Source organism: Dermochelys coriacea, chromosome 11 (genome assembly GCF_009764565.3).
Source record: "Dermochelys coriacea isolate rDerCor1 chromosome 11, rDerCor1.pri.v4, whole genome shotgun sequence".
In the NCBI taxonomy this organism is placed as follows: Eukaryota; Metazoa; Chordata; order Testudines; family Dermochelyidae; genus Dermochelys; species Dermochelys coriacea.
Genome location: NC_050078.2, coordinates 33,579,593 through 33,606,061, shown reverse-complemented (window position 1 = coordinate 33,606,061; position 26,469 = coordinate 33,579,593). Strand labels below are relative to the sequence as shown.

Genomic DNA, 26,469 nt, shown 5'->3' with positions numbered 1-26,469 from the left:
TTCTTGCTTAGGGTTCAAACAAAATGGCAGGCCATTGCCCTTGTTGTACCTATTCTGTGGGTAATCAGAAGACTATAGTCTTCAGGGCTGTCAATACCGCACCTTTAACAATCACCAAACACATTTTAAAATGTAAAAAATTAAACATTTTTTGCTTTTGGGAATAGTGTTTTTTGATACAAATTCCAAAGGATCCAGACCATCTGACGAACTGGTACTCTGCCCAGATTTTCTGCAGTGAACAGGATGGGTCACTTGCTTCTATTGAAAATGAAGTAGAACAAGGTATACAGTATACTGTATTGCATTATAATAAAGATGACATTTTATTTGTTTTGTTGAGAAGTAAAGCATAATCTTAATTACAGGACTGGGAATTAAGAACACTCATGTTCCAAACCTGGCTGTGCTACTAACTCTCTCAAGTGACTTTGAACAATCTCTTTAAAATCTCCATTCCTCAGTTTCTCAAACTATAAAACGGGGATAATATTTCCTTGTGTTCCTCAAAAGTGTATTTTGAGGATTAGTTATCGTTTGCACAACACTTTGTGCATACATACAAAGGTGATACATGAATTAGAAATGCCAAAAGCAGAGGGATACATTTTTAAAGATTGCTTCATAAAATTCCTATATTAGAAATACATTATGATATGGTAAAATCTACCTAATTAAAAATAATGGTGGTAATGATGAAAAACTAGTATCCTTGTTACATGAATACAGAGCATTGGGTCTTATCTACACTATATTAGATTTGCTTTTTATACACTGACCAGTCCAAACTGGAGTCTAACGAACACCTGTATGCTTGACACTTTTTATATTCTCTGTTCAAAAAAGTCCCAGGTTAAAATTGGTCATGTATATAACATTTTTTTTAGTTGAACTAAAAATCTAGCCTTCATGCTTTACGTTACACAGTCTAATTTTTAACTACAATGGAGAAATGCATTTTCAGTGAAACAGTCACATCAAAAAACTAAAATTGTTCCAACTGCTATGGGAACCTCTTCAATCTTAATTAGGTAATGGTCTAGATCCTGACCCCACTGAAGTCAATTAGTACCAGTAAATTTAAAATTACATGGAAATGAAATGCCGCTAATGCCCTTTCCTTCTAATAAGGGCAATACCTATGAAATGGCATTGGCTGATAATTAAGTTTTTCCTTTGTTTTAATGTGCTAATTGTGGCTATAAAGAGAGAGTTGCTCAAATGGCTTACAATAACTTATGTGTTAAAATTCATTCTTTCTTTCTGCAGCTTTCATAACAATGAATCTGTTTGGACAGAAGACTAGTGTTTGGATAGGTCTGCAGAGTGATGATTATGAAAAATGGGTGAATGAACATCCAAAGGTATATTCCAATTGGTTTCCAGTTGAAGGAGTTCATGTAAGTTTTATGAAATGTGTTTCGTGGGGAGGTGTTGTTTTGTACATAATAATCATAAGATTTTTTTAAAAGGATAGGGCCTGATTTTTGACAGGAGCTCAACATGGGCTTACTTTTGCACGTCCTAATAATGGAGGGAAAAGTTTCATAGGTCCAATTAAATGTGGTCAAAAATGATCCTCTGTAGACATCTAGCTGTTTGATTTACACCTTCAATTGGGTAGACACACATATCCCATCATTTCCTCCTACAGCTTTTTACAAGCTCAAAATTTGGGGCATAACAAGTGGTAATCAGTTTTTAAAATCTGCTCCAGAGAGACTGAGGAATCAAAATTATCATGAAGTGTACTGTGCAGTGTATTGCTTTATGCATAGAGAAATATTTAGTTATTTCTGATTTCACATTCTTTCAACTGAATTATGCAAAATTTTCATTATGATGTTTCAATTTTTAATTATGATGTTGAACATCAGAATGTTCATGTTTAGTGACAGGTTTCAGAGTAGCAGCCGTGTTAGTCTGTATTCGCAAAAAGAAAAGCAGTACTTGTGGCACCTTAGAGACTAACAAATTTATTAGAGCATAAGCTTTTGTGAGCTACAGCTCACTTCATCGGATGCATTACGAAAGCTTTTGCTCTAATAAATTTGTTAGTCTCTAAGGTGCCACAAGTACTGCTTTTCTTCATGTTTAGTGACTGTCAGCTGGTTAATCCTCTGCGTGCTTTCTCTTGTAATGATTTTTATTTTAATCAGTTAAGAGTTGTATATTAATTTTAGGCAGTGTTTATTCATTATCATGATACATGTTTATTACAGGGTCAGAGGTATAACAGTGCTAATATCCAAGAACAAGTTCCATTGTGTACCTTGGTATCAAATAACCCTAATTTTCATTTTACGGGAAAATGGTACTTAGAAAGCTGTCAGAAAAATTATGGTTTTATCTGCCAAAAGACTCAAGGTAAGGATTTGTTTCTGTTTTACTCTCACTCTCAGCCCTCTCCATGGTTAATTAACTTGCTCACTTTCTTCTCTCTCAGCTGTGGTATGTTGTATAAATTCTTTATAAACCGTGGAATGTAAATTACCTCTTACATGGTTTCATGTCAACAGACTAAAACTACAAATTATCTGTAATATTTTAGATAAATCAACATTGCTACATGATCAATACCAAGAGTATTATCTTTGTTTTTTTCTTCTGGCTATACATTGCATATCTTAGATCATGGAGGGGAGCAGGTATTTGGGGTGATGCATAACTTGGAGTAATGGTATGAAATTTAGACTAACCATCAGAAAAAACTACTGACAATGAGATTCAGTATGAGACCTGTAAAACTGGATTATAGAAAACTTCAGGAAAAAGTACTGTAGAGAACAATCCTCACAGAGAGGAAAATAGACTAGAAGACCTAATATAGTTGGGTTTTTTCCATAGATTCCAAGGCCAGCAGGGACCATTGTAATCTTCTAGTCTGACCTTCTGTATAATGCAGGCATAGAACTTCTGCAAAATAATTCCTAGAGCATATCTTTTAGAAAAACATCCCATCTTGATTTAAAAATTGGCAGTGGTGGAGAATCCACCACAACCCGTGGTAAATTGTTCCAATGGTTAATTATTCGCGGTTAAAATTCTGCATTTTATTTCCAATCTGAAGTTGTCTAGCTTCGACTTCCAGCTATTAGATCATGTTGTACCTTTCTCTGCTAGACTGAAGAATCCACTACTAAATATTTGTTCCCCATGTAGGTATTTATAGATTCTAATCAAGTCGCCCCATAACTGTCTCTTTGTTAAGCTAAATAGATTGAGTTCCTTGAGTCAATCACTATCTATAAGGCATGTTGTCTAAGCCTTTAATCATTCTTGTGGCTCTTTAAATCCACTCCAATTTAGCAACACCCGTCTTGAATTGAGGAACTGGATGCAGTTTTCCAGCAGCAGTCACACCAGTGCCAAATCCAGAGGTAAAATTACCTCTCTGCTCCTACTTGGGATTCCCATTTATGCATCCAAGGATCGCATTAGCCCATTTGGCCACAGTGTTGCACTGAGAGCTCATGTTCAGGTGATTATCTTCCCTGAACCCCAAATCTTTTTCGGAGTTACAGCTTTCCAGAAGAGATTCCCCCATTGTGTAAGTTATGCCCTATATTCTTTGTTCCTAGATGTATATGTTTACATTTAGCCATATAAAAATACACAGTTTGCTTGCACCCATATTACCAAGAGATCCAGATCACTCTGTATCAGTGACCTGCCCTCTTCATTATTCAACACTTCCTCAATTTTTGTGTCATCTGCAAATTTTATCAGTGATGATTTTTGTTTTCTTCCAGGTCATTAATAAAATGTTAAATACCATAGCCTAGAATCAATCCCTGTGGGACCCCATTAGAAACGCTCCTGTTTTGATTCCCCATTTACAATTACTTTTTGAGACCTATCATTTAGCCAGCTTTTAATCCATTTAATATGTCCCACGTTAATTTTATTATAGAGACAAGGTGGCTGAGATAATATCTTTTATTGAACCAAGAAACAAACTTTAGAGCTATACATAGCTTTTCTTCTTGGGATGGGTCATTTAGTTCTTTTTTCAGAGCTTTGATTGTAGAAAAGTTACTCCAGAGGGAAGAAGCAGGAATGAAGACAAAATGGAGATGATGCAGCTGACCTTTATATTCTTTTGCCATGAGGCTTGTACTTCCTTTGTCCCAAACACAAGGTGCCCAGCACATGGCATGGAAAGGCCTTAGAATTCTGTCCATCAGGATACCAAATGCCTTGGTGACTCATAAGATGTATTCACTGGTTCCTTTCAATGGGTTCATTGTGCAGTTAATGACCCTTGATGGGCCATCAAACAGGCTAGGCACTGATGATGCTAATCTGTCTGGGGATGTCACACAGAAACACAGCACAAGTTTGGAAATACAGATATACCTCACCATACAAAGGTGATACAAAAATATAAACCAGATTATCATACTGGGCAAATTATAACATTTTCGCTATTTTTATAGCTGCCTTTACTTCCCCTCTAAACATGTTGGTATTTTTTTTTTACCAGTAGGGCCTTCTTCCTTGATTGTGGGCATCCAATAAAGAGTTCTTAAATAATTCCCAAATAATTCCCAATTATCATTCACATTTTTCTGATTTTATATTCTTCCTCCCAACTGATTTGGCTCATAAGTGTTTTCAGCTTTGTGCAATTGATCTTTTTTTTCTCCCTCTCATCTGATTCTGTTATCATTCCATTTGCCAGAATCAGTGAGATACTGCACAGAATACGTGTGTGATGTTGCTCTCTATATGATTTTATAAAAATATGCTAATGAGTGAATATAATGTAACTGGAATATACCTCATGCAAAAGGTCTCTTGTAAGGTATCATTACAAAGCTTATAATCTACTGAGTGTGGTCGTCCTATTTGTATTAATGTATCATTCTTATATCTGAAACTAGAAATCTGAAATATAACTGAGATCCTATTGTAGTTATGCAAAGTGTGGGTCATTAATGGTGGTTTGGAATCTTAATGGCTCCCATTAAGCAGGACAATTACCGGTAGGTGGCTCTGTTTTACTTAATGGCAGATTTCAGATTAGCAGCCCTGTTAGTCTGTATCCACAAAAAGAAAAGGAGTACTTGTGGCACTTTAGAGATTAACAAATTCATTTGAGCATAAGCCTTCATGAGCCACAGCCCACTTCATCGGATGCATGCAGTGGAAAACACAGCGGAGAGATTTTATATCCGATGAAGTGGGCTGTGGCTCACGAAGGCTTATGCTCAAATAAATTTGTTAGTCTCTAAGGTGCCACAAGTACTCCTTTTCTTTCTGTTTTACTTGTAAGTCTTCCTGTATACCTATGGGCTGGCAAGTGGGTAATGAAGTCTTACAGTGACGTGATCATGTCACATGAACTGGAATCCACCTTTAACCTGGTTTCAGAAATGAAGTGAGCTATAGCTCACGAAAGCTTGTGCTCAAATAAATTTGTTAGTCTCTAAGGTGCCACAAGTACTGCTCATCTTTAACCTGGTGCTTTTCCACTGAGAAGGAGGGGTGGCAACCCAGAGGGACAAAGGATTCCCACCTTATGCAAAAGATATATAAGTGGGTGGAACAGAACAAAGGGGGCAGCTATCATGAGAAATCCTTTAGCTATCACCTGAGCTGGAACAAGGACTGTACCAGGGGAAAGGATTGTGCCCATACTAGGACAGCGTCCAGTCTGTGAAAGAAACTTATTGAAACATCTCTGAGGGTGAGATTTTATCTGTATTCAGTTTTATTACTGTACTAGACTTAGAATTGCGTGTTTATTTTATTTTGCTTGGTAATTCACTTTGTTCTGTCTGTTACTACTTGGAACCACTTAAATCCTACTTTCTGTGTTTAATAAAATCACTTTTTACTTATTAATTAACCCAGAGTATGTATTAATACCTGGGGGGGGGCAAACAGCTGTGCAGATCTCTCCATCAGTGATATAGAGGAAAAATTTATGAGTTTACCCTGTATAAACTTTATACCAGGTAAAATGGATTTATTTGGGGTTAGGACCCCATTGGGAGTTGAGTATCTGAGTGTTAAAGACAGGAACACTTCTTAAGCTGTGTTCAATTAAGTCTGCAGCTTTGGGGCATGTGGTTCAGACCCTGGGTCTGTGCTGGAGCAGACTGGTTGTCTGGCTTAACAAGACAGGGTGCTGGAGTCCTAAACTGGCAGGGAAAGCAGGGGCAGAAGTAGTCTTGGCACATCAGCTGGCAGCCCCAGGGGGGTTCTGTGATCCAACCCGTCACAACGTGATGTTCTTTACAGCTAATTTCTGAAGGCATCCCTTCGTCTTTGTACTATTTGGATTAATCTTTGACTCTGAGATTGTTAATGCACAATTTTCTCTCCTTGAAAAGATAGACCTCTCAGTTGGATATGTACATTACTCACTCTGTGCAAAATATGTATTTTTTACAATTCAAAACCAGGCTCTTATTAGCATGATAAGCAGATAAGTAAACCTTTGGATTACTTCAGCTCCTCAGTCCAGTGGGAGATCAAGGAGATCCCATTAAACAGGTGTGTAATGAGACCCTCTAAGGTTACACTCACTGTAAAACAGCATCACTGAGCTGGTGCATATTTCTGTGTATATAGCACTTTATGGGTACTTACCCTGGGATTGAGGCCCACTGGCATTAGTTCCCATTTGAATTCTTGTTGAAATTCAAAGTTTGAGAGTTGATAGAAAGCCTTCCTCTCTGTGTACTGAATCCATTCATTTTCCACACAAATTCAATCTTTGGCCTTTCTGTGATTTCAAACAAGAGTCGCGTGTATGTTTGTTTGTTGTGTTGACATGGTCTCAGGGATGCTTCTAGAAGAACTAACAGATTTGGGATTTTTACATTTGTTTTCAAGAATAGTCATTCGGCTTTGAGAACTGTTAATTTATTAAATATTGTCTGTTAAAGGAAAATGTTTGATACTGAAAATACTGGATATTTTGTCTTTTTCTTTCTGTTTGTCGCAGATACGTCCAGACATGCCATAGATGCATCTGAGATGTATCCAGTACCAGATACTTTAGAATATGGAAACAGAACATATAAACTAATACATGGGAATATGACTTGGTTTGCTGCTTTAAAAACCTGCATGGCCAATGGAACTGAATTGGTCAGCATTACGGACCATTATCACCAAGCCTTCCTCACTGTCATTGTAAACAGACTAGGATATGCCCACTGGATTGGACTGTCTACCTCAGATGTACGTAATGGAGTCTGTGCATATGAATATGATACTGTAGATTAGTTTTTTCAGTAACAAGCTGTAAAAAAAAAAAAAAAAAAAAAAAAGGAAATGTGTATTCACTTGAAATTGGTGCATTTGTAAATAGAGATGAGCTTGCAGCAAAAACCTCAAGCTGAATACCCTGTACTTGGGAGAAGTTCGGAATCTGAAGCAAAACTCAACTATGCTGCTTGGGCTTATCTCTAGTTGTAACACAACATACAAGTAAATTGTAATCAGTGTGGTGTCAGCACTGCATGATGTGATGCTGGTATGATGCTAGAGTCCCAGCACTGAAAGGAAGCTTAAAGGCAGAGAGAAGAACATTCATAGGCAAAAAGCCTTTTGTAAGCTGACCAATGAAGTGGCTTTGGCTTCATTCTTGGTATACTTATGCTCCAGATAACTACTTTATTCATGGTCAGCTGCCACAGTGGTTCAGTTAGTACAGTAAAAGCTTTTTTATCCAGCATGTTGGGGGAATGAGGGGTACTGGTAAGTGAAAAATTCCGGTTAACCAAGAGGGAGGCAGTTGGGTTGCTGGGCTGGGAGTTGGGGCACAGGCTCTGGGATGGAGTTTGGATGTGGGATGGTGCTTGGGGCAGGGGGTTGGGGAGTGGGAGAGGTTTCAGGGTGCCAGATCTGGGGGGTGCTCACCTCAGGTGGCTCCCCACAAACGGCAACCTGTCCCTGTTGTTTCTAAGCAGAGGCGCAGGTAGGCAGCTCTCCGTGCTGCCCCCGCCCTGAGTGCTGGCTCCGCAGCTCCCATTGGCCAGGAACTGTAGTAGAAGGGGTCTTGCAGAATTACATAGCAATGGTCCTTGGGAATGTGTCTGCATCATTTAGTTAGGACCCTGCCTTGGAGGAGAAAAAGCCAGATTTGCCAGCCCATGGAAAGGATATCAACACACAAGAAGAAGCCACTTGTGTTACAATAACTCATAAAGAGAAATAATCCTGAATTTATTTTGGCAGAATGGGCTTAACTTTGAGTGGTCAGATGGTACCAAGTCTTTGTTTACCTTTTGGGGAGACGAGGAGTCACAGTCACTGGGCAGCTGTGTTTATATTGATATTAATGGTCAGTGGAAAAGTGCTACCTGTGAAAGACTTCTACAAGGAGCAGTTTGCCATGTGCCAACTGGTAAGTCATTGTTTATTTTTATATTAAATCTCAAGAAATTTAGTTTTACACATTGTCTATGGAAGAAAGTGAACAGAAGTATGTTGGTTCACAGTTGAATACTGATTATTATAAAATATATAAGTATTTAGGGCTAGATTCACAAAAGGATGTAAACTGCTTTAGGTGATTAAATCCCAAAATCAGGCCCTACTGGGATTCACAAAACTCCTGCTCAGGTACCATCAAACTCTCTAGGCACCTAAACTCACTGGGTGCTTAAATTACTGCAGTAAAAGTTCCCTAGGCACTTACTCTTCTGCCTCTATGCATGTGCATGACACCCCATGTCAGATGTCCCAGATACCTAAGCCCCAGAGTCATGCACTAACTGGAGGAAGATAGGAGTTCCTTTACATAACTTACCTGAAGGCCTGATCTAGTCAACGTGCTCAAAGCTTGTCTATCGGATCAAGCCACCATAGGCCAGCTCACACAAAAAGAGCAGCAGCAGTCTACACCTCATAAGCACTGGTGTAGACCACTGCAATGTGGGAGACCCCTGAGGAGGAGAAGGGATGTGAACAGCAATCTCCTGTCTTTTGGGAGCTTGTTCTGAGCATTAAACTATTGGATATTCTGATGTGGTGTTCCCAGTCTCTCCTGTTGAAGCTGTTCCATTGTGGCTCAAGGGGACTGGGTCATGGGCCTCCCACCTCCCAAGTGAGTGCTCTAACTACCAGGCCACAGAGTCATGCTCATACTCACGATCTCTCTGGCCCCATGACTGAGAATCCGAAGCAGGTGAAGGCACCTCCCTACAGGCCACACTTAGGCCCCTAACTCCATTAGAGGGGCAGGCCTTAGCACACCTTGGCATCCATTGGCTAGCTGAGATGAGTAGCCACCTAGTATGCTGGCTTTTGTGAATCCCATTCTTAGGTGCCAGTTTTCTCCCCATTCATTGTATAGGGGCTTAACTCAGGCTTTGTGAATCCTAGTGGTCTTTAGGTGCCTAAAAGTTGGTTTGAAACGAAATTAAAAAAACAAACCTGGACTTTGGGTTCAGGCCAATGGGAGAGAGGAAAACACCTTCTTGTAACTGGAAAAAACAAATGAGAAATGTTAGATTTCTTGGATTAAGACTAGATTTAGCATGAGGTATAATATACTTTAATAAAATTCACTAAACATGGATGATTTGGGGGTCATCAGTTAGAAATGAGTAGACTCTTGTCTAGATTTCCTGGATTCAAACCACAGTTTAAAATCCTTCCATGGATGTCTTTTAGCCCTGAGGTAAAGAGAGTTCCAGGCAATTTACTGTGTGAGGGGGGTTTTGAATAAGACCAAAAACCGAGATCCTGTTTTCATTCTCTCACTTGAATCATAAATGATATTGCACTGCCTAGGAAACAAGGAGGACCTATTTAACAACACTGGTGATATATTTAAAATGGTGCCTCAAAAGTAGTTACACAAACGTAACTAACAGTTTTTAATTGAATTAACGGTAGTCTCTGCTGAGTCCTTTGCAGTACTAAGCAGTATCCTTTAAACATTCCTTCAACACAGGACCACATTACCCTATCCAAGGGCGTAGTCCCACTGCCATTGAACTCCTATTGGCTTCAATGGGAGTAGCATGAGATCTATTGTCCATTTTAAAAAATATATATTGAGCTAATTTCTCACCAGATGGCATCTAGGGTGAGGAAGGGCAGCAGGATCAGTCACAATAATTGTATTTATTATGTGGCAGTATTCCTTAATGTATCTTATTTGGGTTTAGGAATACCTTACTTCAATTTAGCTTTATGCAAAAAAGAGAAAAAATAATCTAAACTGTGGATGAGTCAAGTGTCCATTTTTCATTATAATTTTTAAAATAAAGATTTTTCCATGCCATAATACAGTAAAAAGATTACCAGTTTACATGTATGCTTCTCAAGTGTAAAATTATTGCTCGTATTATTCTAAAATGATTTGTGGGATGTTTCTTAATATATTGTGTTACTCCATTAAACCTACAATGTTATTTCTGTCACAGAAAAGAAACTAATTGAATACAGAGGCTTATGCTCAGAAAAAAATGTCACCTGGATAAAATTTAGAAGCAATTGCTACAGGTTTTCCACAGTTTTCGAGAGTACAAGTTTTGATACAGCATATGAATTTTGCAAAAAGCAAGGTAATCTGTTATTAGTTATCTTTACAGCAATAAAATGTCATGTATTTTTCTGAACATTTTAAATAACTTATTTAAATAGTGGCCTGTTTTATATGGGAGTGAAGATGATGATGTTGTAGCTAACTAAAACAACTAACAAATGTTCTAAAATATAGCATGATAAAAGTTTTCTTTGCCTTTGTATAAAATTCAATTATTTTTCTCTTCAGATTACTGTAAAGATCCTGTGATTAGTTTCATAACAGTCTGACAGTTTCAAATTTATACCTGCATTGTAAATTTAGAAGTTATATAGTTTAACTGTAACTTAAAATCTCTAACATAACTGTGTGCATAATGTTGAACTTTTGAAGCACAATATTAAGTTTTGACACCATGCAACAGGTGTTGTTTCTTCTATAGAAAAGCCCATATGTGGGAAATGTAACTCCCGTGTGGTGTGTGAGAATGAAACAAAAATATTTTGTTTAAAGAAAGAGGCTGGAATTTTCAAAGGTGTCTAAGAGAGTTAGGTGCCCACTCCTACTGAATTGCTTTGGGTATTGGAAAACTAACTTCCTAAGGCTCCACTGAAAAATAAGAACGGCCATACTAGGTCAGACCAATGGTCCATCTAGTCCAGTGTCCTGTCTTTACAACGATGGCCAGTGCCAGATGCTTCAGAGCAAATGAACAGAACAGGGCAATTATCGAGTGATCCATCCCCTGTTATCCAGTCCCAGCTTCTGGCAGTCGGAGGTTTAGGGATATCCTGAGCATGGGGTTACATTAGTTATCTTTAGAAGAGTGAATTACGATTACAGCTGGAGGAGATGATTTCCCACTGTGTAAGGCTAGGTGAATAGAGTTTAATTATGTTCTGAACATGATCAACATTGAAGAAACTTGGTATATATGTTTCATCTGCAGGATCTAATCTTTTAACTATTAAAGATGACGATGAAAATGCTTTCGTTCTGGAAGAATTGCACCATTTTGGTTCTTCTGTCCAAAGGATTTGGTTGAACATTCAGTTTGTTGCAAACAGTAAGTAATGGAATACATTAATATGACGGTACAGTTCTTAGTTTAGCGTTGACAACCACTTACCAGAACACTCAACTTGTTTATCTCAGATGTCTTTGTCAGTTTAGGGTGCACCTGAAATACAAAGCTCTATCTCTGTAGCTGTTAAAGCTATGATCATTCAGTTGGAACATTCTGGCTTGTGTCCCACTATAATGGCTGGCTCACAGGAAGGATAATACGCTTATTCCTTTCCGGGGCAGGATGGCTGGTTACTGCAGAGCAGATTCCCTCCTCTTCCACATCACCAACCATTCTACTCCACAGCACAGAGAGACATCCTGTTTCATTGCCCACACCTTAACTGCTCATAATGGATGGCATTGTTTTTGTTGTGAGAAACAGGTTTCTCAATGCTGGGCCCATATGCAGTCTGCTCCTGGCAGGTAGGCTACCTCTCTGAGGCTCTGATCTAGGAAACCACACAAGAATTTGCTAAAGTCCATCGATATTCAGGAGACATGCAAGTGGTTTCCTGTATAGGAGATGGAGGGAACAAAAGAAGCTCCTGCAGTGCATATCAGAGAAGATAATTTTGCCCATATTTTTGGGGAGTTGGCTCTGCAGTTGTCTGTCCAGTTGTCCTCTCCTCAGTCTTTCCTGTTCAGCATGAATTTAAACACACATTACACAGACCTCACAGTGTTTAAATATTTTTGCCCTTAGATTACACAGTAACATGGCTTGATGGTTCTCCCTTGAATTATTCAAACTGGGGCATCAGGGAGCCTGACTTGGATCATCTCAAAGGGAATTTTTGTGTTGCTTTGAGGACCACAGATGGAGTATGGCAATTATCTCCCTGCAGAGAGAAAAAGGGATTTGTATGTAAAATGGATACAGGTATGTGTTTATGTGAAAGAAAATAACCATCTCCTTATAACATTGTTTAATATGCCCCTGGTTTCCCCTTTTCCTTACTTTAGGCTTCCTCTGAAATGGTGTTCAGTTAATGGCCTTTAATACCATTGCACCTTCAGTTTCTCATAGGTCTGCAATCCTCTTCACAACTGGACTTCGCATTCATGAAGCCTGTAGCCACAGGCCTCACTTGATTTTGGTAGTTTATAAATATACAGGATATTTCATTTTTTATAGATAATTTTTTGTCCCTTTTTATTCATGCACGTAACTTTGAAGAAGTGAACTAACTTCAAAGGTTGCAATTTTATCACTGATTTTTTTCCTTAAAGATCATTCTTTATTTCTGGTCCTACCCCATGCCATTCAAAATTGGCCTGTAGGACCCCTAAAATCCTTAGTTGTGGTCACCTTATTTTGATGGGGATGCAGACCAGTTTGTAGTTGCAGGGAAAAATGGGTACTGCTACTTATGGTGCTAGAGCTGCTGTAGCTGCTTTCCAGACTGCTGAGTCAGCAGCTCTGCTGAGCAGCCTGTGTGGCCTACAGCCACAAGGGCAGCTTGCTAAACAATGTGAAAGACAGCCTAGGATAGTGGACTGAATAGAAGCAAGCTCCCTTACTCTAATCCTAGTTCTGACTCCCACTGTGGCCATGGTCAAGTCACTTAACCTGTCTGTCTTTGTCTTCCCTCTATAAAATGGGGAAATTTAATAATTACTTTACTTACTTTATGCCACTTCTTTAGTAGATTGTAAAGTGCTACTATATAAGTGCTAAAGTTCACCAGAATATGCACAAAAACCTCCAGTACCCCCCAAACTCTTAGCTTATTCGAGAAATTGTTCTTTGAAACACTTTAGAGTCTTGGAAACTGCACAGACAATAGTCTCCATTTGTACAATAAGAGATTCTCCATCTCCTTTTTTTTATATGAAATGAAATGAAATGAAATATAGGGCATCCTAAAGAATTATCTCACTGATCCTCCCCAAAGTACCAAGTCTGGCTGACACGTTGTGCTACTCTATGGTCACAGGGGACAGGAATCATTACGTTACATGAAAAAATGGTTTTGCCAGCCCACCCAAGAACACTAAAATCAGCATTAGCCCTGCTAGTTAGTCTCAAACCAGGCCTGTGTAATGGTGATCCCCTACTTGCCCAGGAGGAGAATTTCTTTCTTTCTTTCTTTTGTGTGTGTGTGTAAATATCACTACCTTTTTCACAATCACCAAGGCTGATGTGATGGGAATGTTAAAGTTTTGTGATAATTTTGCAAGGTTCTCTTGTGCGCCCCCCCCCCCATAAAAATAAGTGTCCCAGCATTAAATTGTATCAAATATATTTTGGGGAAAGCAGTAGAATCTTCTAAGTTTTCTTCTCATGAAACAGCTGACTCATAAAGCAGGTCGCAAATAGAAAAATTAGATCTTTGCTTTCTACGCTGCTACAGTTCTTATATAGATAAATGGATGACTGAAAGTTGTGTCCAAGTATTTATGCATAGACTTTTCTATGGCACTCAGTAGTATAGTATGTGCTTCACAAATATTAATCAATTTAACCTCACAATTCCCCTAGAGGTATGTAAAAGTTATTTCCCCCTATAGAGAAGAACTTGGCCAGTCACCCAGGAAATTTGTGGGAGGACCAAAAATAGAATTCAGATCTTTTTATTCCTAGACTCGTTCCTTAACCAAAAGACCATCTTTCCACTGTATGAATAGAAAAGACTTAAAAGTATTAGAGCCTGATACCCTCACCCAGTAGCGGCCCAATCCTGCTTCCATTGAAACCCCTGGCAAAAATCCAGTGACTTCTGCAGAAGCAGATTAAACCATAACTGAGCATTCCTGAATTTAGCTCCTTCATACTTAGACTGTGCTTATCTCACATGCACTTTGGTAAGTGAAGGAATTTAAAATGATGCATCAGGCCATATTTATCCCAGTTGGCTGTAACTCCCATTGACATCGATAAAGTTAAATCAGGGATGGCCCATTATTGTTATAAAGTATGTCCCCTCTCCCACAAGTAGCAACTTTACAATAAAGCATGTACATTAACTTTTATAAGTTGTCTGAATAATTTTCATGCTAACTCTGGATTCTGTTTCAGATATCTTTGCAACAGTGCAAACTGTAAAAGGTAAATTCTACTATGTGATGCATTTATATTTTTATCAGAAATACTGAAGCTAAAACGTTTTCTGCATCTATTTTTATGACGTGACTTTCTTTCATTGTTATAGAACTTTTCTTCTGCTTCTTCTTTCATTTTAGCATCACACCGTGGGGTCATAGTTCTAGCTGCAATGCTGACATTGGTGATGGTGGCTGCTATTTCTACATTTCTGTGGTGCCTGTACAAACAGAACAGCAGTCTCTTCAGTAGAGTACGATGGTTCAGAAATCCATATTATTCACAAACGAACTCTGAAGATCCAGCTGTGGAAGAAAGCATCCTCATTTCTGATCTTGAGAGAAATAGTGAAAATTAATGGTGCAAGAAGGACCAGAATAGTTGCATTTAATACAGATAATACAAAGAAACTCTACAGAATAGTTCATTTTATGAACTAGTTACTACCTAGGACCAGATCACACTTCAGTTTTTTGCAATGGGCAAAATGAAGAGTGGAAAAGCCATTCAAAGGAGCAAATATCTGTCAAAAAGAAGGGTCGTGAAGCCTAAGTAGCAGCTATATGTCCCTTCCCTCTGCTCCTGTGGCAGCTTCTCTGTGTGAATTCTACGCAATAAGGCCTCTGCAGATTTTTAGGGAGCACAAATGGGCAGAGAGGGGTTAGAACCAGGGAACACATGGAATTCACAGCATCAGCCTGTCAACATTAACTCGGGTAGGTTTGCACTCCATTCCTGGAAACCCCTGTGGAAAATGGGTTTGCTGATTAAGAACAGGTTTCCTTTGAAGCTCTGCTACGGGATGGAGAGTGATACTCCTTGAACAATCCGTGATGATGCAAAAACCAGGATGTTTGCCTCTTCTGTTCTTACAGATTCAAGTACACAGAGCTCAATCCTGTTCCCACTGAAGTCAATAATAAATCTCCCATTGACTTCAATGGTACAGATCGGGCCCTGGGATGGAAACCTGTTCTAATTTGATTTTGATTCAATACAGTGTTAAATGATCAGCCCTAGGAGAATCATGGTGAGTCTTTCCCTTGTGAGAGAACCTAGAATTCTCCAGTTACCTGAAGATCCTCAGGATAAGCCCAGAGATCTCAGGACCTGCAAAACCTATCATACTACATGGGACAATTAAATAGAAACCCTATGGCCTGAAGGCAGCAGAGATTTTTCACTTAGCTTTGTTCCTTCTGTGTATTTTGTTGTTGTTTGTTGCATTTTATTTTACACAGGAGGCAAAATCTGGCCATAATTAACATTACATTTTTGCCCTGATTTCAGGAAACTTCAAACGTAATCAAATTACTACAAGAATCTTTTGCTCAATACCCAGTTTTGTACAAAGAGAATTACACTAGTATCATTTTTCAGACATCGGAATACCCCATGTAGATTTCCAGCATGTGGAGAAATAGAGCCATTCTTGGTTGGTTTGCTTGCCTGTTTTGTTTAGGGGTTTTTTGGTTGGTTGGGGAGGGGTTAGTTTTTTATTTGGTTTGATTGTTTGTTTGTTTTGCAAATATAAAATTATGGGGAAAAAATTGGGTGCGTCAGAATTGACCAGTTCCGTCCACCATTCCTACGTTATTATTAAATTTAAATACTTAAAACTTGCCATGGTGTACAGACTTTGACTTCTTCACTTTGTTAATATAATAACAGGAGTTACTCCAGGTTATCTGTTAAAGATTAAACTTTGAGATGATAACACTTGTTTCGGGCGGGCGGGCGGGTTTCTGCAACAAACTAAGCACCTTGCTTTGATATTTTTTTTTGGTCAGGGTCTGTATGAAGAAACTGATTATAATCAGTTTCACTCAAGCTATGGTAAGAACTTCCTTTACTTTTCTCTTACATAAGGAATTACTGTTACACCACCTAATTCTCATAATTAGAGTTAGCACTAACCAAGGACTATAAGTGTTGATTGTGTTTTCTGTTCATCCTTGTTCTGAACTTCTGTCTCCATTCCTCTAACTGGCTTTTCCTGGATCACAGGCATTTTGTAATATTCCTCATCTGAAAATTTGGTGAACACATTTTCATTCTGATTCATACCAATATTGAGGATATTGGCAATTTGTTCCACGGTTATTTCAGTTGGAAAATTTAAAATAGTGTACAAAAAAAATGCTCTTCTGTAGTTTTTTCCTCAATCTTTCTCATATTAAAATTGTGTTTGAACCAAATTCACCACTGACAGAAGCAGGCACAAAACACTGACTGCAATTAAATCAGACCTGCTGCAAACTCATTCCTTGTGTGGATTCACCAGCACTGGTGCAGGAAGATATACATTGTACTTTGCTCTGTCAGCCCATCCCCTTGGAGGGAAAGAGGGTAGGCAATTTTCTTCTACCGTGCTGTTTTTAGACTTTCCACTGACTGAAGGCGGACTTAATTCCTTTGGGGCCTCCAATGCACAGCATCCGTGCATCTCTAACCACCCTGGCCACATGTCTTTCCTGAGATGTGCTGTCTATCAATGGGACCTCAGCCAGAGGGGAAACTGTGGTCACTTTTCACTCCTGTACTACTTCCGTCTTCCTACAGCCTTACGCTGTTGGATTTTCCACATTCAGCAACAAGACTCTCTACCTTGTGCTCCAAAAACACAGGTCTCTTCCTGAGCCACAGTGAAACCTCCATTAGCAGTTAATAGTATAACTAACTTTATAGGCCAGCCCCATGAAACCTGCAGCCTGATTCTGACCTCCTTTACATCACTATAAATCAGGAGTAATCTCATTGTAAAACAGTGAGATCAGAAGCTAACCATGATTACAAACACATAGGCAGGTCTTACTCTAGCCAGTAGATGGCAGTGGTATATATAAGAGCAGCCAACTCATTTAAAGTTAACTGGTCTTAGAAGTTAAACAGATAGGGTATTACCTATAAGGAATTGTACAGGGTCAGCTCCTACTCCTTTTGAAGTTAATGCAAGTATTTGTCACCGATTTTAGTGGGTGCAGGATTGAACCCTTAGGATGATGATTGCACGTATATCAATTTAATTCATAATTCGAATCAGGGGGAGGATGACAATTTCATTTTGCAACAACTTCCAAGGTTTCAGAATTTGTTTTTGTTCCAAATTGGAATGAAAACAAAATCATTTGAAAATGTTGAGAAGCAAAAAATTGTATCAAAATGTCCATTTGGGATTGAAAAGATCAGATTTTAGATTCCCCCATCTCTGGTATCAACCGGAACATCCACCTTCGACCTCAAAATTTTTGCCCTCAGAAACTACATCAAAATCTTTACACCTCTGTGAAATGTTTCAGCTTTGATTAAACAGCAGATTTTGATGGTGTTTTGTCAAAAAGTGTTCCAACAAGCTCTATTTATTCTAGAGACATTTGTTTTAAGATATTCCTCTGACTTTTACTTGTTGACTCTCGGCACAATATCTTCTTTATCAAGGCTTTATGTATGAAATGAAAAATGTTTGTTTCGGTTCTCAGTTTCACAAGTGAAGGCAGATTTTATCCTTCCTCATGGCTTATTCATAAGGAGCTGAGCCTTGGACATGCTGAACACCCTCAGTTTCCACTGACTTTAAGCAGAAATTGACTTCAGTCTAGATTCAGATCCTAAATACTTAATTAAAATGAGGGAGTGGGTTAAAAGATACTATAGAGTATTACCTTGCTTTAAATTAGAGACTCACTTTTGATATTCTTGGATTTTTTTCCTCTGTCTTAACTCTTCTGTAACTTCCTGATGCTTCCGTAATGGAGTGACTAGTGGTAATGATTAAGGACAAGTAAGCATTTCATCAGACTGGATCGCTTACAAGTGATCATGTCTTATATCTGTAATATCCATTCTAACATATACATATCCAAGAAGGCCCAAGTAGCTAGAAACAAAAATCCCTCCTTTACTACTACTTTGTATTTGGGTTACTAATGCATGATATTTTTCGTTAGGCAGCTGCTAATTTTGACAAGCTCTTTAAATAAATAAATAAATAAATAAATAAATTAAAAAAAAAAGGCAACCTCTCAACCTACTGAATAGGTCTCCAATATAATTTTAACAAATAAAATAAACTGGCTTCTAAACAGTTCCAATTGGAACAAAAATTAAATAGTAAATATGACAAATCTTCAAATTTATGAGGGTTAGACTGTGCCCTGCTTCTGGATGGTTGCACAGAGTAATAAGGTCTCTCTTCATCCCCCTCACCTTCTACTCCTGATACAATCATGTAGGAACATCCTGGATCTTCTTTCTGCAGAAAAAGAATGGTGGCTGCATGCCTAATCCTCTCCCAACCTTTCTTAGTGGGTAAAGAGGGTCAGAGATTAAATGGAGCCCTGGCTTTTCCTTTTGTGTGTGACATTACTACCAGCATGGCACCTATATTTTATCAACATGTAGCAGCCATTTTGAGTTGAGATTACACTGGAATGCCTAAGCCTATAAAAAATATTAGGCCTGATTCTTTTTATATTTGCACCAGTATAAGTCCTTTAACTTCAGTGACATATAGCATTTTAAAGGAAAGGAGAATCAGGCCTATTAAAGCTGTAATTAACTAATGTCTTTTAGGCAGGCCGGCGCACAAATAGTAGTGTCCAGCCATTCAGGCAATGGCACTTTAAGCTCCTCCACAATGATTAGGACAACTGATGGAGTGTGACAGCTGTGCCTAAAATGAACTATATTCTATCAACACATAGCAGTCATCTCTGAGTCAAAAAAAATCACTCATGTAATTGGTTTCCTCTTTATACAGATTTTCTTCAGGAGCAGTTGAGAAAATCCCCTCCACTATCCCCAAAAAACCACATGTGGTGGGGATTTTGAAATGACTATTAAAAATTACCCTTTCAAAACTCCTGAGCATCTTTCTTCAGATCCCAGCTCTGAGGCAGCAACCTGGAAAGGCTCCAGTGGAAGTGGGCCCAGTAGAGTGCCTCTCCTTTTGCCATCTGGCAGTTACCAGCAACATAGTCAAAGAAAGGCACAGCCCTTGTCCCTGGCCCAACATTCCTTCTCCCCTCCCCCCGCCACTCATTGGGCAAGCTGAGGGATTCCCTTACAGGCAGAAAGTAGGAGATAGGCACCTGGAGAACCCCCTGTGGCTGCAGATCTGTAGGGAGCAAGCCAGCACAAAGATAATGATTTGTAAACTGAAGGAAAGGTGGAGTCCACTAGTCAGCAGCTTCAGGCATAAAGGCTTCATTGACATTTGTTCCAGCATTGTGTCAAAAAGCTTGATGCTTTAAGGCTTGATCAGACACTTATGCAGAAACCCTAACTCCAGTTGCTGCCAACTGGATGGAGTACATAAACTTTACAAATAGCTCTTAATGTATCTATACAAATAAATAAATAAAAAAATTGGATGCTTCATTAGGTATGGGCTCAAACATACAAACCTTACGCCACGGACAGTGCTACACTACAATCCTTTGAGAGATCTCCTACTCCCACCAATGAACTTACCCATCTATAGTCAATTACTTAGCTAGCTACTTACTTGGTCCCATTGATGTACTTCCTGAGTACCTAAAATTCAATGTGACCGGAAGGATTCTTTCTTTAAGGGCAAGAATCTAACATGGCTGCTGCCACATAGAGCAAATGGACCAGGCTGTGGACAGACAACACTTTCCAAGTGATTTCATGGTAAGGACAGATGAAATTACTTTAAATGCAAATGTATTTGCAAAGTTTGAGTTTACATGGTGGGAAGGATTACACTGTGGCTTTAAAAGCCGCAGGTGCCTTAGGATGGGGATGGAGGTGCAACAAATCAGCAAGTGGCTTCTGGAAACTTTGTGCCTGTAAAGAATAGAGACAAATAAAATACCTACAGGGGCATTAACTCCTGAATCCACTGAGCACTCCCCACCGCTGACCTCCAGCCAGGAATGGAGATGGGACCCTAGCCATAAAGGCCTTGCCCTCTTTGGGGTGTTCAGTATCTACACTCACCTATCTCCTGCAATTATTGAATGCAAGCACCAAGATTCTGGCTATAGGAGCATAGGGGAAAGGGGAGAAACTATTTCATGTGCCCTCTCCCCTACTCTACCTCGGCCCATGTGTCCACACATAAGCAGCCAAAATCTAGTCCCGTAAGTAGATTTAGTTAATAATTTGGATTTTAAACTATTTCTTTTTAAAGAGAAAAAGAGCTTTCTAATTCATCACTCTCATTGCTATGGTCAGTAACAAAGTTGCTTCATCCTTTTCTAGTATAAAAAAAAAAATATACAGTGAAGTCAGATAGATTTCTGTTGGCCTCATGGGGTGTTCAGCTACCTGTTCCTAGGTAGCACAATGCCAAGAATTCTAAAAGCAAAAACCAAGGGGAGTTAAGATCACTATCTAAAGCACTGTTATAAAGACAACAGGGATCAATTATTCTTATTAGTCAAGAAGAGCAGAACAAGAAGTAATTGACTGAAAAAGCAGCAGGGAAATCTTTATAATCATAGGAACAGTCAGACAGCAGGACAAGCTGCCAAAATAAATTGTAGAATCACCCTCAGTAGAAATATGCAGTTACATTGGATACCCATGGTATCAGGATGATCAAATCACTCCAGCAACATTGCAGGGAAACGGACTAGAAACCCTATTGGATGTCCCTTGCAGTTGAGTCTGTGTAAGAAATCACAACAAATTTTCCTCTGTTGAAGCAGCATTATTCCCATCCTGCTCTCTCCCCACGAGCCCGTCATTCCCCACAAGTATTTTATAAACACAAACCTGGCATTCCATGACCCTAATTCCTCCAAAATGGTATTCAGGAAACTTCTCCAATGCACCATGAAAGGAGCCAAAATGAAAGCCAGGAAGGAAGTATATAGACAACAAAACCTTCACAATCCCCACCACAGCTGCCAAAAAACAGGCAAACGAACAATAAACAGAACATTCACAAGATGCAAGAGAAATGCAAATTGCTAAGAAAGACTAGGAATCAACACAGAAGGCTCATGGAAGGTGAGATGGTGAGTCAAGAAGAGAGAACATCTGTTCTTCATTGTATTTTTTACAGAGAAGCCATAAACAAACTTGAAATTGGATACTTGATAGTCATTTCATCATTTTAGTATCTTGAAAATATCGGTATTGTACATAATCCAATAAATCCATGGAAAGGAGTGGATAGGCCCTACCACAAAGCACCAGACTCCTCTGAAGCACTAAAGAAAAATATGCTCTTTCTTTAAAGAGATGTTATTTGTTGCTTTGGCTGTTTTTTACAAGAAAAGTAATTCTGGCTCAGATGCCTTCCCAATGTCTCTGGCCAAGATATCCGGATAAACCAACTCACAGGCCATGCCTGAGCTCACTATCCAAGGTGAGCCTAAGCCGATTCTCTAAGCTCCTAGGAAAATGGTGACCAGTTTCCCTGCCAATCTCCTTTGTAGGCCCCTTCCTGAAGTGCAGTCTACAGGAATCCACATTCTCTCCACACCTGAGAGAGAAATTCTCCTGGGTCCTATAACCTGGAGGCCCACTATGGAGGCTAATAGCACTTCATTAAGGATGCTGAGATGAGGTCCAAGAGGGCTTTGTTTGGGGCTAGGCATCTATACCACCCAGATAAAGCAACATTCAACTTGGGACAATCACAGAACTAAAAGTGCTAGCTGCTAGATACCAGGCTACAAGCCAGAGAAAGCTGCTTTTTCATCCCTGCTCTGGCACTGATTTCCTCTGTGGCCTTAAGAAAACTTACTTAACCCTGCTATCTCAATTACCCAAACTGTACAATGGGGGTAGAACTGCAACCAGAGGGCTAAAACTACTTCACAGGTGTCTTAACATTTAACCACTTTGGGAGAGGCCGGGCATTGCAATGATTAATTAATCAGTATACGTCTCTAAGCATGTTGATGCTATAAAGTGTTAGATACTATTAGTGCTTTTTAAAGCAAAGGTCTTATTGTGTCACATAAAGCTACCACATGTGGAATGAAAAAAGCTTACATGGAAAATAACAAAACTTGTTGGGCACAGACCAAAACTTTGCAAGAGATTCCTGCAGCATACTGTGATTTCTTTAATGTTTTTATTTCTGGTGGGTCTTAATTGAATTCAGGAGGAGGATGGCATTTAGACTCCAAAAACAGCTGGAAGATCAAGTTTGTTAACTGTTCGTTAACCCTCTATGGAACAGATTGAATTTGAAGTGTGTATAAAAAACATCCCAGGAAAGCATCAAAAGTAATTCAGATCTCTTTTGAAAAGTAACACTTAAGTGTCTTACATATTTACCAGTAACTAAAGAGAAAAATGCAGTGTATGTTATTATATGAGGTATTAGTAAGTTCCCAAACTGAATATGGAGAAAAATTCAGTCTTAGCCTCATTTTCTCCATGAAGTTTTTTCCACAACCTTAAGGCTGAAATAAGGGCTAATCTTAATGAAGGGTTCTATGGGAATAGTTGAAGTGATATATTTATTCTGATATAAAATAGAGAGAGAAGAATGCCTCTTCACAGATTGTAGGCACTCTGACAATAATGAAGGGATTTTTTTTTTTTTTTAAAAAGGACACAAATGGGATTTAGGCACCTATCTGTTCTTTGTGCCTTTGAAAATTTCCATCTACATTTACAATCACAACTATTCGGCTGTATAAAATAATATACTGGTCAGTGGATAGTAGACACTACAGCAGCATCTTCCCATCCCACTCCACTTAAAAGTCCTAATTCTTCCCCTGCATCCCTATCAAATAGATGGTGTTGTGTAGTACACAGATATTTATTCCCAGTTGCTGGTATTTGGGGGGCAGGTGAGGGAAAGGAGGTATTTCAGGGTGGTCATTGAACCAGGGTCTGGCTCATTCACATCAGCGTTTGGCTCACTATAATTAAAATATGGCATGGTTAGGGAAAAAAATAAAAAGAGTATAAATGCATTAAATAATACCTAGTTAAAAAAACAGAAAGGCAAAGAAATTAAATTTAGGAATGAATACATGATTTTTTACCATTTGCTTAACATGCTAGAGTTATTTTGCTATTTGATACAGCAGTTGCAAAACAGAGACAGCTGCTGTTATCAAGCCAAGTGCCAGCACTGTTTTAACTGAATGTATTATTGTTTTAAACAAACAGATCTTCTGAGATACTGACTTGATTTTTTGTACCCCCCCATTATTTAGTACCTAGTTATTTGAAACTGAATTGGTTGGCCATGAAATTAATACTGGTGATGTGCATATTTTTTGTTTTCGTTTTAATATTTTAAGTGACATTACAAGTTTTGCTAATATTGCTAAACTACCATAACGTAGAAAATTTACTTTCAAGTTATTTTAACCTCTTCCCACCCTTGTCCTTCTCTCTTTCTTTAGTCCGTAGTTGTCTGCTAGTGCTTATGTGTAGAAAATACTGAGAGCTACTGGAGCTGATGCACTCAAGTAATTACCATCTGAGCCATCTCAAGAATGCCGAAATTGTCTTGCATCCCTCCCTGGGCTGATGAGTTAAAATGCAACAGATAAGGTAGAGTGAATATTCATAATATTGTTGATGGTGATTGATAAAGTTTAAATGAGCCCCAGACTGCACAAGAATGTGAATCTCCAAACATGATCATACATTTCTGGAGTAGTGGGGAAGTCTCAACATTGGGAGAAGGGCTATGCATAAAAGAAAAGCAGGTGAAGGTGCCACAAAATGTTGCAGCTGTTTTGGATTGTGGGCCCAAGTCATCCAGTTTGTTTTAGACCTTCACTTGTGAAAAATAGCCTGGATATCCAATAATTGTTGGTATTTACTATTGTACCTTTGATAAAGCAAACATTATCTTAATAGCAAAAGATTCCAGATTGGCCCACCAGACAGTCCACAAAGCCAATAACCAGCCAATCTTTTAGGGTTCAGAGGAAGATGAGAAAAAGAAAAACGCAGACAGTTATGTGATTTAATGCTGTGCTATTTGGAGACAGGTGCGGTATTAGTGGATTGAGCCCAAGCCTGGCATTAATGAGGTGCCACACCTGGCTTCTACTCCCAACTTTGGTTTGACTCGTATGATCTTAGCTAACTCATTCACTTTCTCTGTCTCTTAGTTGGCCTATCTGTAAAATCAGGATAAGGATACTTACTCAGCAGTGTGAAGCATTCTGGGATCAATGACTGAAAAGTGCTAGGTGAGTCAAAATAATTTTTTATCTATTAACGGAGGGGGAAAATCCTTCTTGACCCCTTCAGCAACAGTTTGACATATCCTGTTTTGTACCTCATCACTATACTGCTTCTCAGGATATGGGAGAAAACCATTATCTGGACAATTTGAATGCAGAACCACATTTTCTAAGTTTTATTTTAAAACCAAATTTGGAGTAGAGTTAATTCTAAAACCAATCTATGCTAACACTAGTGTAATGAACGACTACCAATTTTAGCATAAAAAGATGCACAAAACAACTGTTCTTTTCATTGATGATGTGGGTAAAAAAAGTGGTGCAGTATTACCAACCAAAAAACCTGTTAATGCTGGAATATGTGTTAGTAACAGTCTTCTGAAACTGTGGCATAATGTGTAAAAAGAAACTAGAGTAAGACAACATCTCTTCTATTTAAATCAATATCAGACTTAATACTAAATACGTGTTTCCTACATGCTTTGTTTGTGTGTCCAATGTTTGGATTTAGGTACGTTTTGTCAGATGACTGAGTCTCTGCTCATGCTTTGGCTTTGAAGCCACGCAAGACTCTTGGCTTCATTCTAGCTTGTTCCCACCTTACAATGTTCTGTCGTGCCTTGTCTTACAGTGTGCCTGACCATAAAAGTGTGTAGATGTAAAGGTTAAAGATAAGTGCTTTGGTTGACAGTTATGATTTGAGTTAGGGTTTCACTTACAGCTGGGGTTACTGGTAAGGCTTGTGTTTGTTTTAAGGTTAAGTTAAAAGTATTGTCAGTGTTTGTGCCTGAGTTAAGGTGAGTTAGGGTTAGTACGTGGTAAAGATAATTCTGACACATTTTTAGCACTTTCTATTTTAAGAGCTGTATAAATGTTAGAAACCAAGTATTCCATGTGCACAAGCTGGATAGCACTGTAAAATGCACATGAACGTAAAGTGTGGAATTTATAGAGTGAAATGTTGCCATTGCAGAGCAAACATGTCATGGTTGATGCTCTTGAATTGTGCACATCAGTTACAGATTTTACGTACACAGATTACAATTACTAGGCTTTGTATAAAGGGCTAGCATATGTGTAGTCTTTTTTTAGCCCTGATCCCTATGTGTGTTCCACACGTGGTATGCATGTGCACCATTTGTCTGGGATTGATTTCTAGCAACTAATGTTCATTGGTCTGCACCAGCGCAGTTGCCGTCTTTGTGTTCCAAACCGAGGGTATAACTTGGGTAGTGTGGACCAACGCCTCTCCAGTTCCTTCTTACGGACATGTGGCCTGAGTCAGAATCATATGCGTCCACAGATACCTCTGTGTTTCTTCTTCGGAACCTGTTAAGATATTATGCAGAGTTTTTAGTATTGTTAGAGTTTTGGGAGAAACTAATCTCAAAGTCCTGGGGTTTAAGAACTATATCTCCTGCCTCTGCTCCTTTTCCTTCAGTGATGAACACCAGCATTGTCTGGGAGAAGCTCATGTCTCAACTAAGTGCAGCTTCTCCTGCTCCTTTCCTCCATAAAACTTCAAAGGGCTAAAGGTCAATCTAACTGGGAAGCACTTTATGGAGAAGTCCATAAGACCTCAGTCAGATTCTGGTCAGGGAGACGTTCATGTATATCAGCTTCAAGCAACAAGCAGTACCCTTTGAGCAGGAGCAGAAGCTAGAGCTGCTAAGCCCAAAGAGTCATCAACTAGGGCTTCTCATGAGAGTAGGGGACAC

General features: G+C 38.9%; 1 protein-coding gene across 2 annotated transcripts in view; it reads left to right on the top strand.

Annotated features, from left to right (window-relative positions):
* PLA2R1 (phospholipase A2 receptor 1) overlaps positions 1–16,627 on the top strand; it is a 77,179-nt gene extending 60,552 nt beyond the window's left edge. Inside the window, exons 21-30 of one of the 2 annotated variants that reach the window (XM_038422567.2) lie at positions 168–285; positions 1,270–1,400; positions 2,223–2,367; positions 6,959–7,197; positions 8,197–8,365; positions 10,395–10,535; positions 11,445–11,561; positions 12,267–12,443; positions 14,583–14,612; positions 14,747–16,627. In XM_038422567.2, the coding sequence (XP_038278495.1) occupies positions 168–285; positions 1,270–1,400; positions 2,223–2,367; positions 6,959–7,197; positions 8,197–8,365; positions 10,395–10,535; positions 11,445–11,561; positions 12,267–12,443; positions 14,583–14,612; positions 14,747–14,964 (1,485 nt within the window). In that variant the 3' untranslated portion in view covers positions 14,965–16,627. The remainder of the gene's footprint in view (positions 1–167; positions 286–1,269; positions 1,401–2,222; positions 2,368–6,958; positions 7,198–8,196; positions 8,366–10,394; positions 10,536–11,444; positions 11,562–12,266; positions 12,444–14,582; positions 14,613–14,746) is intronic. The other variant, XM_038422569.2, reaches the window with a different exon arrangement.
* The last annotated feature ends 9,842 nt before the right edge of the window (positions 16,628–26,469 follow it).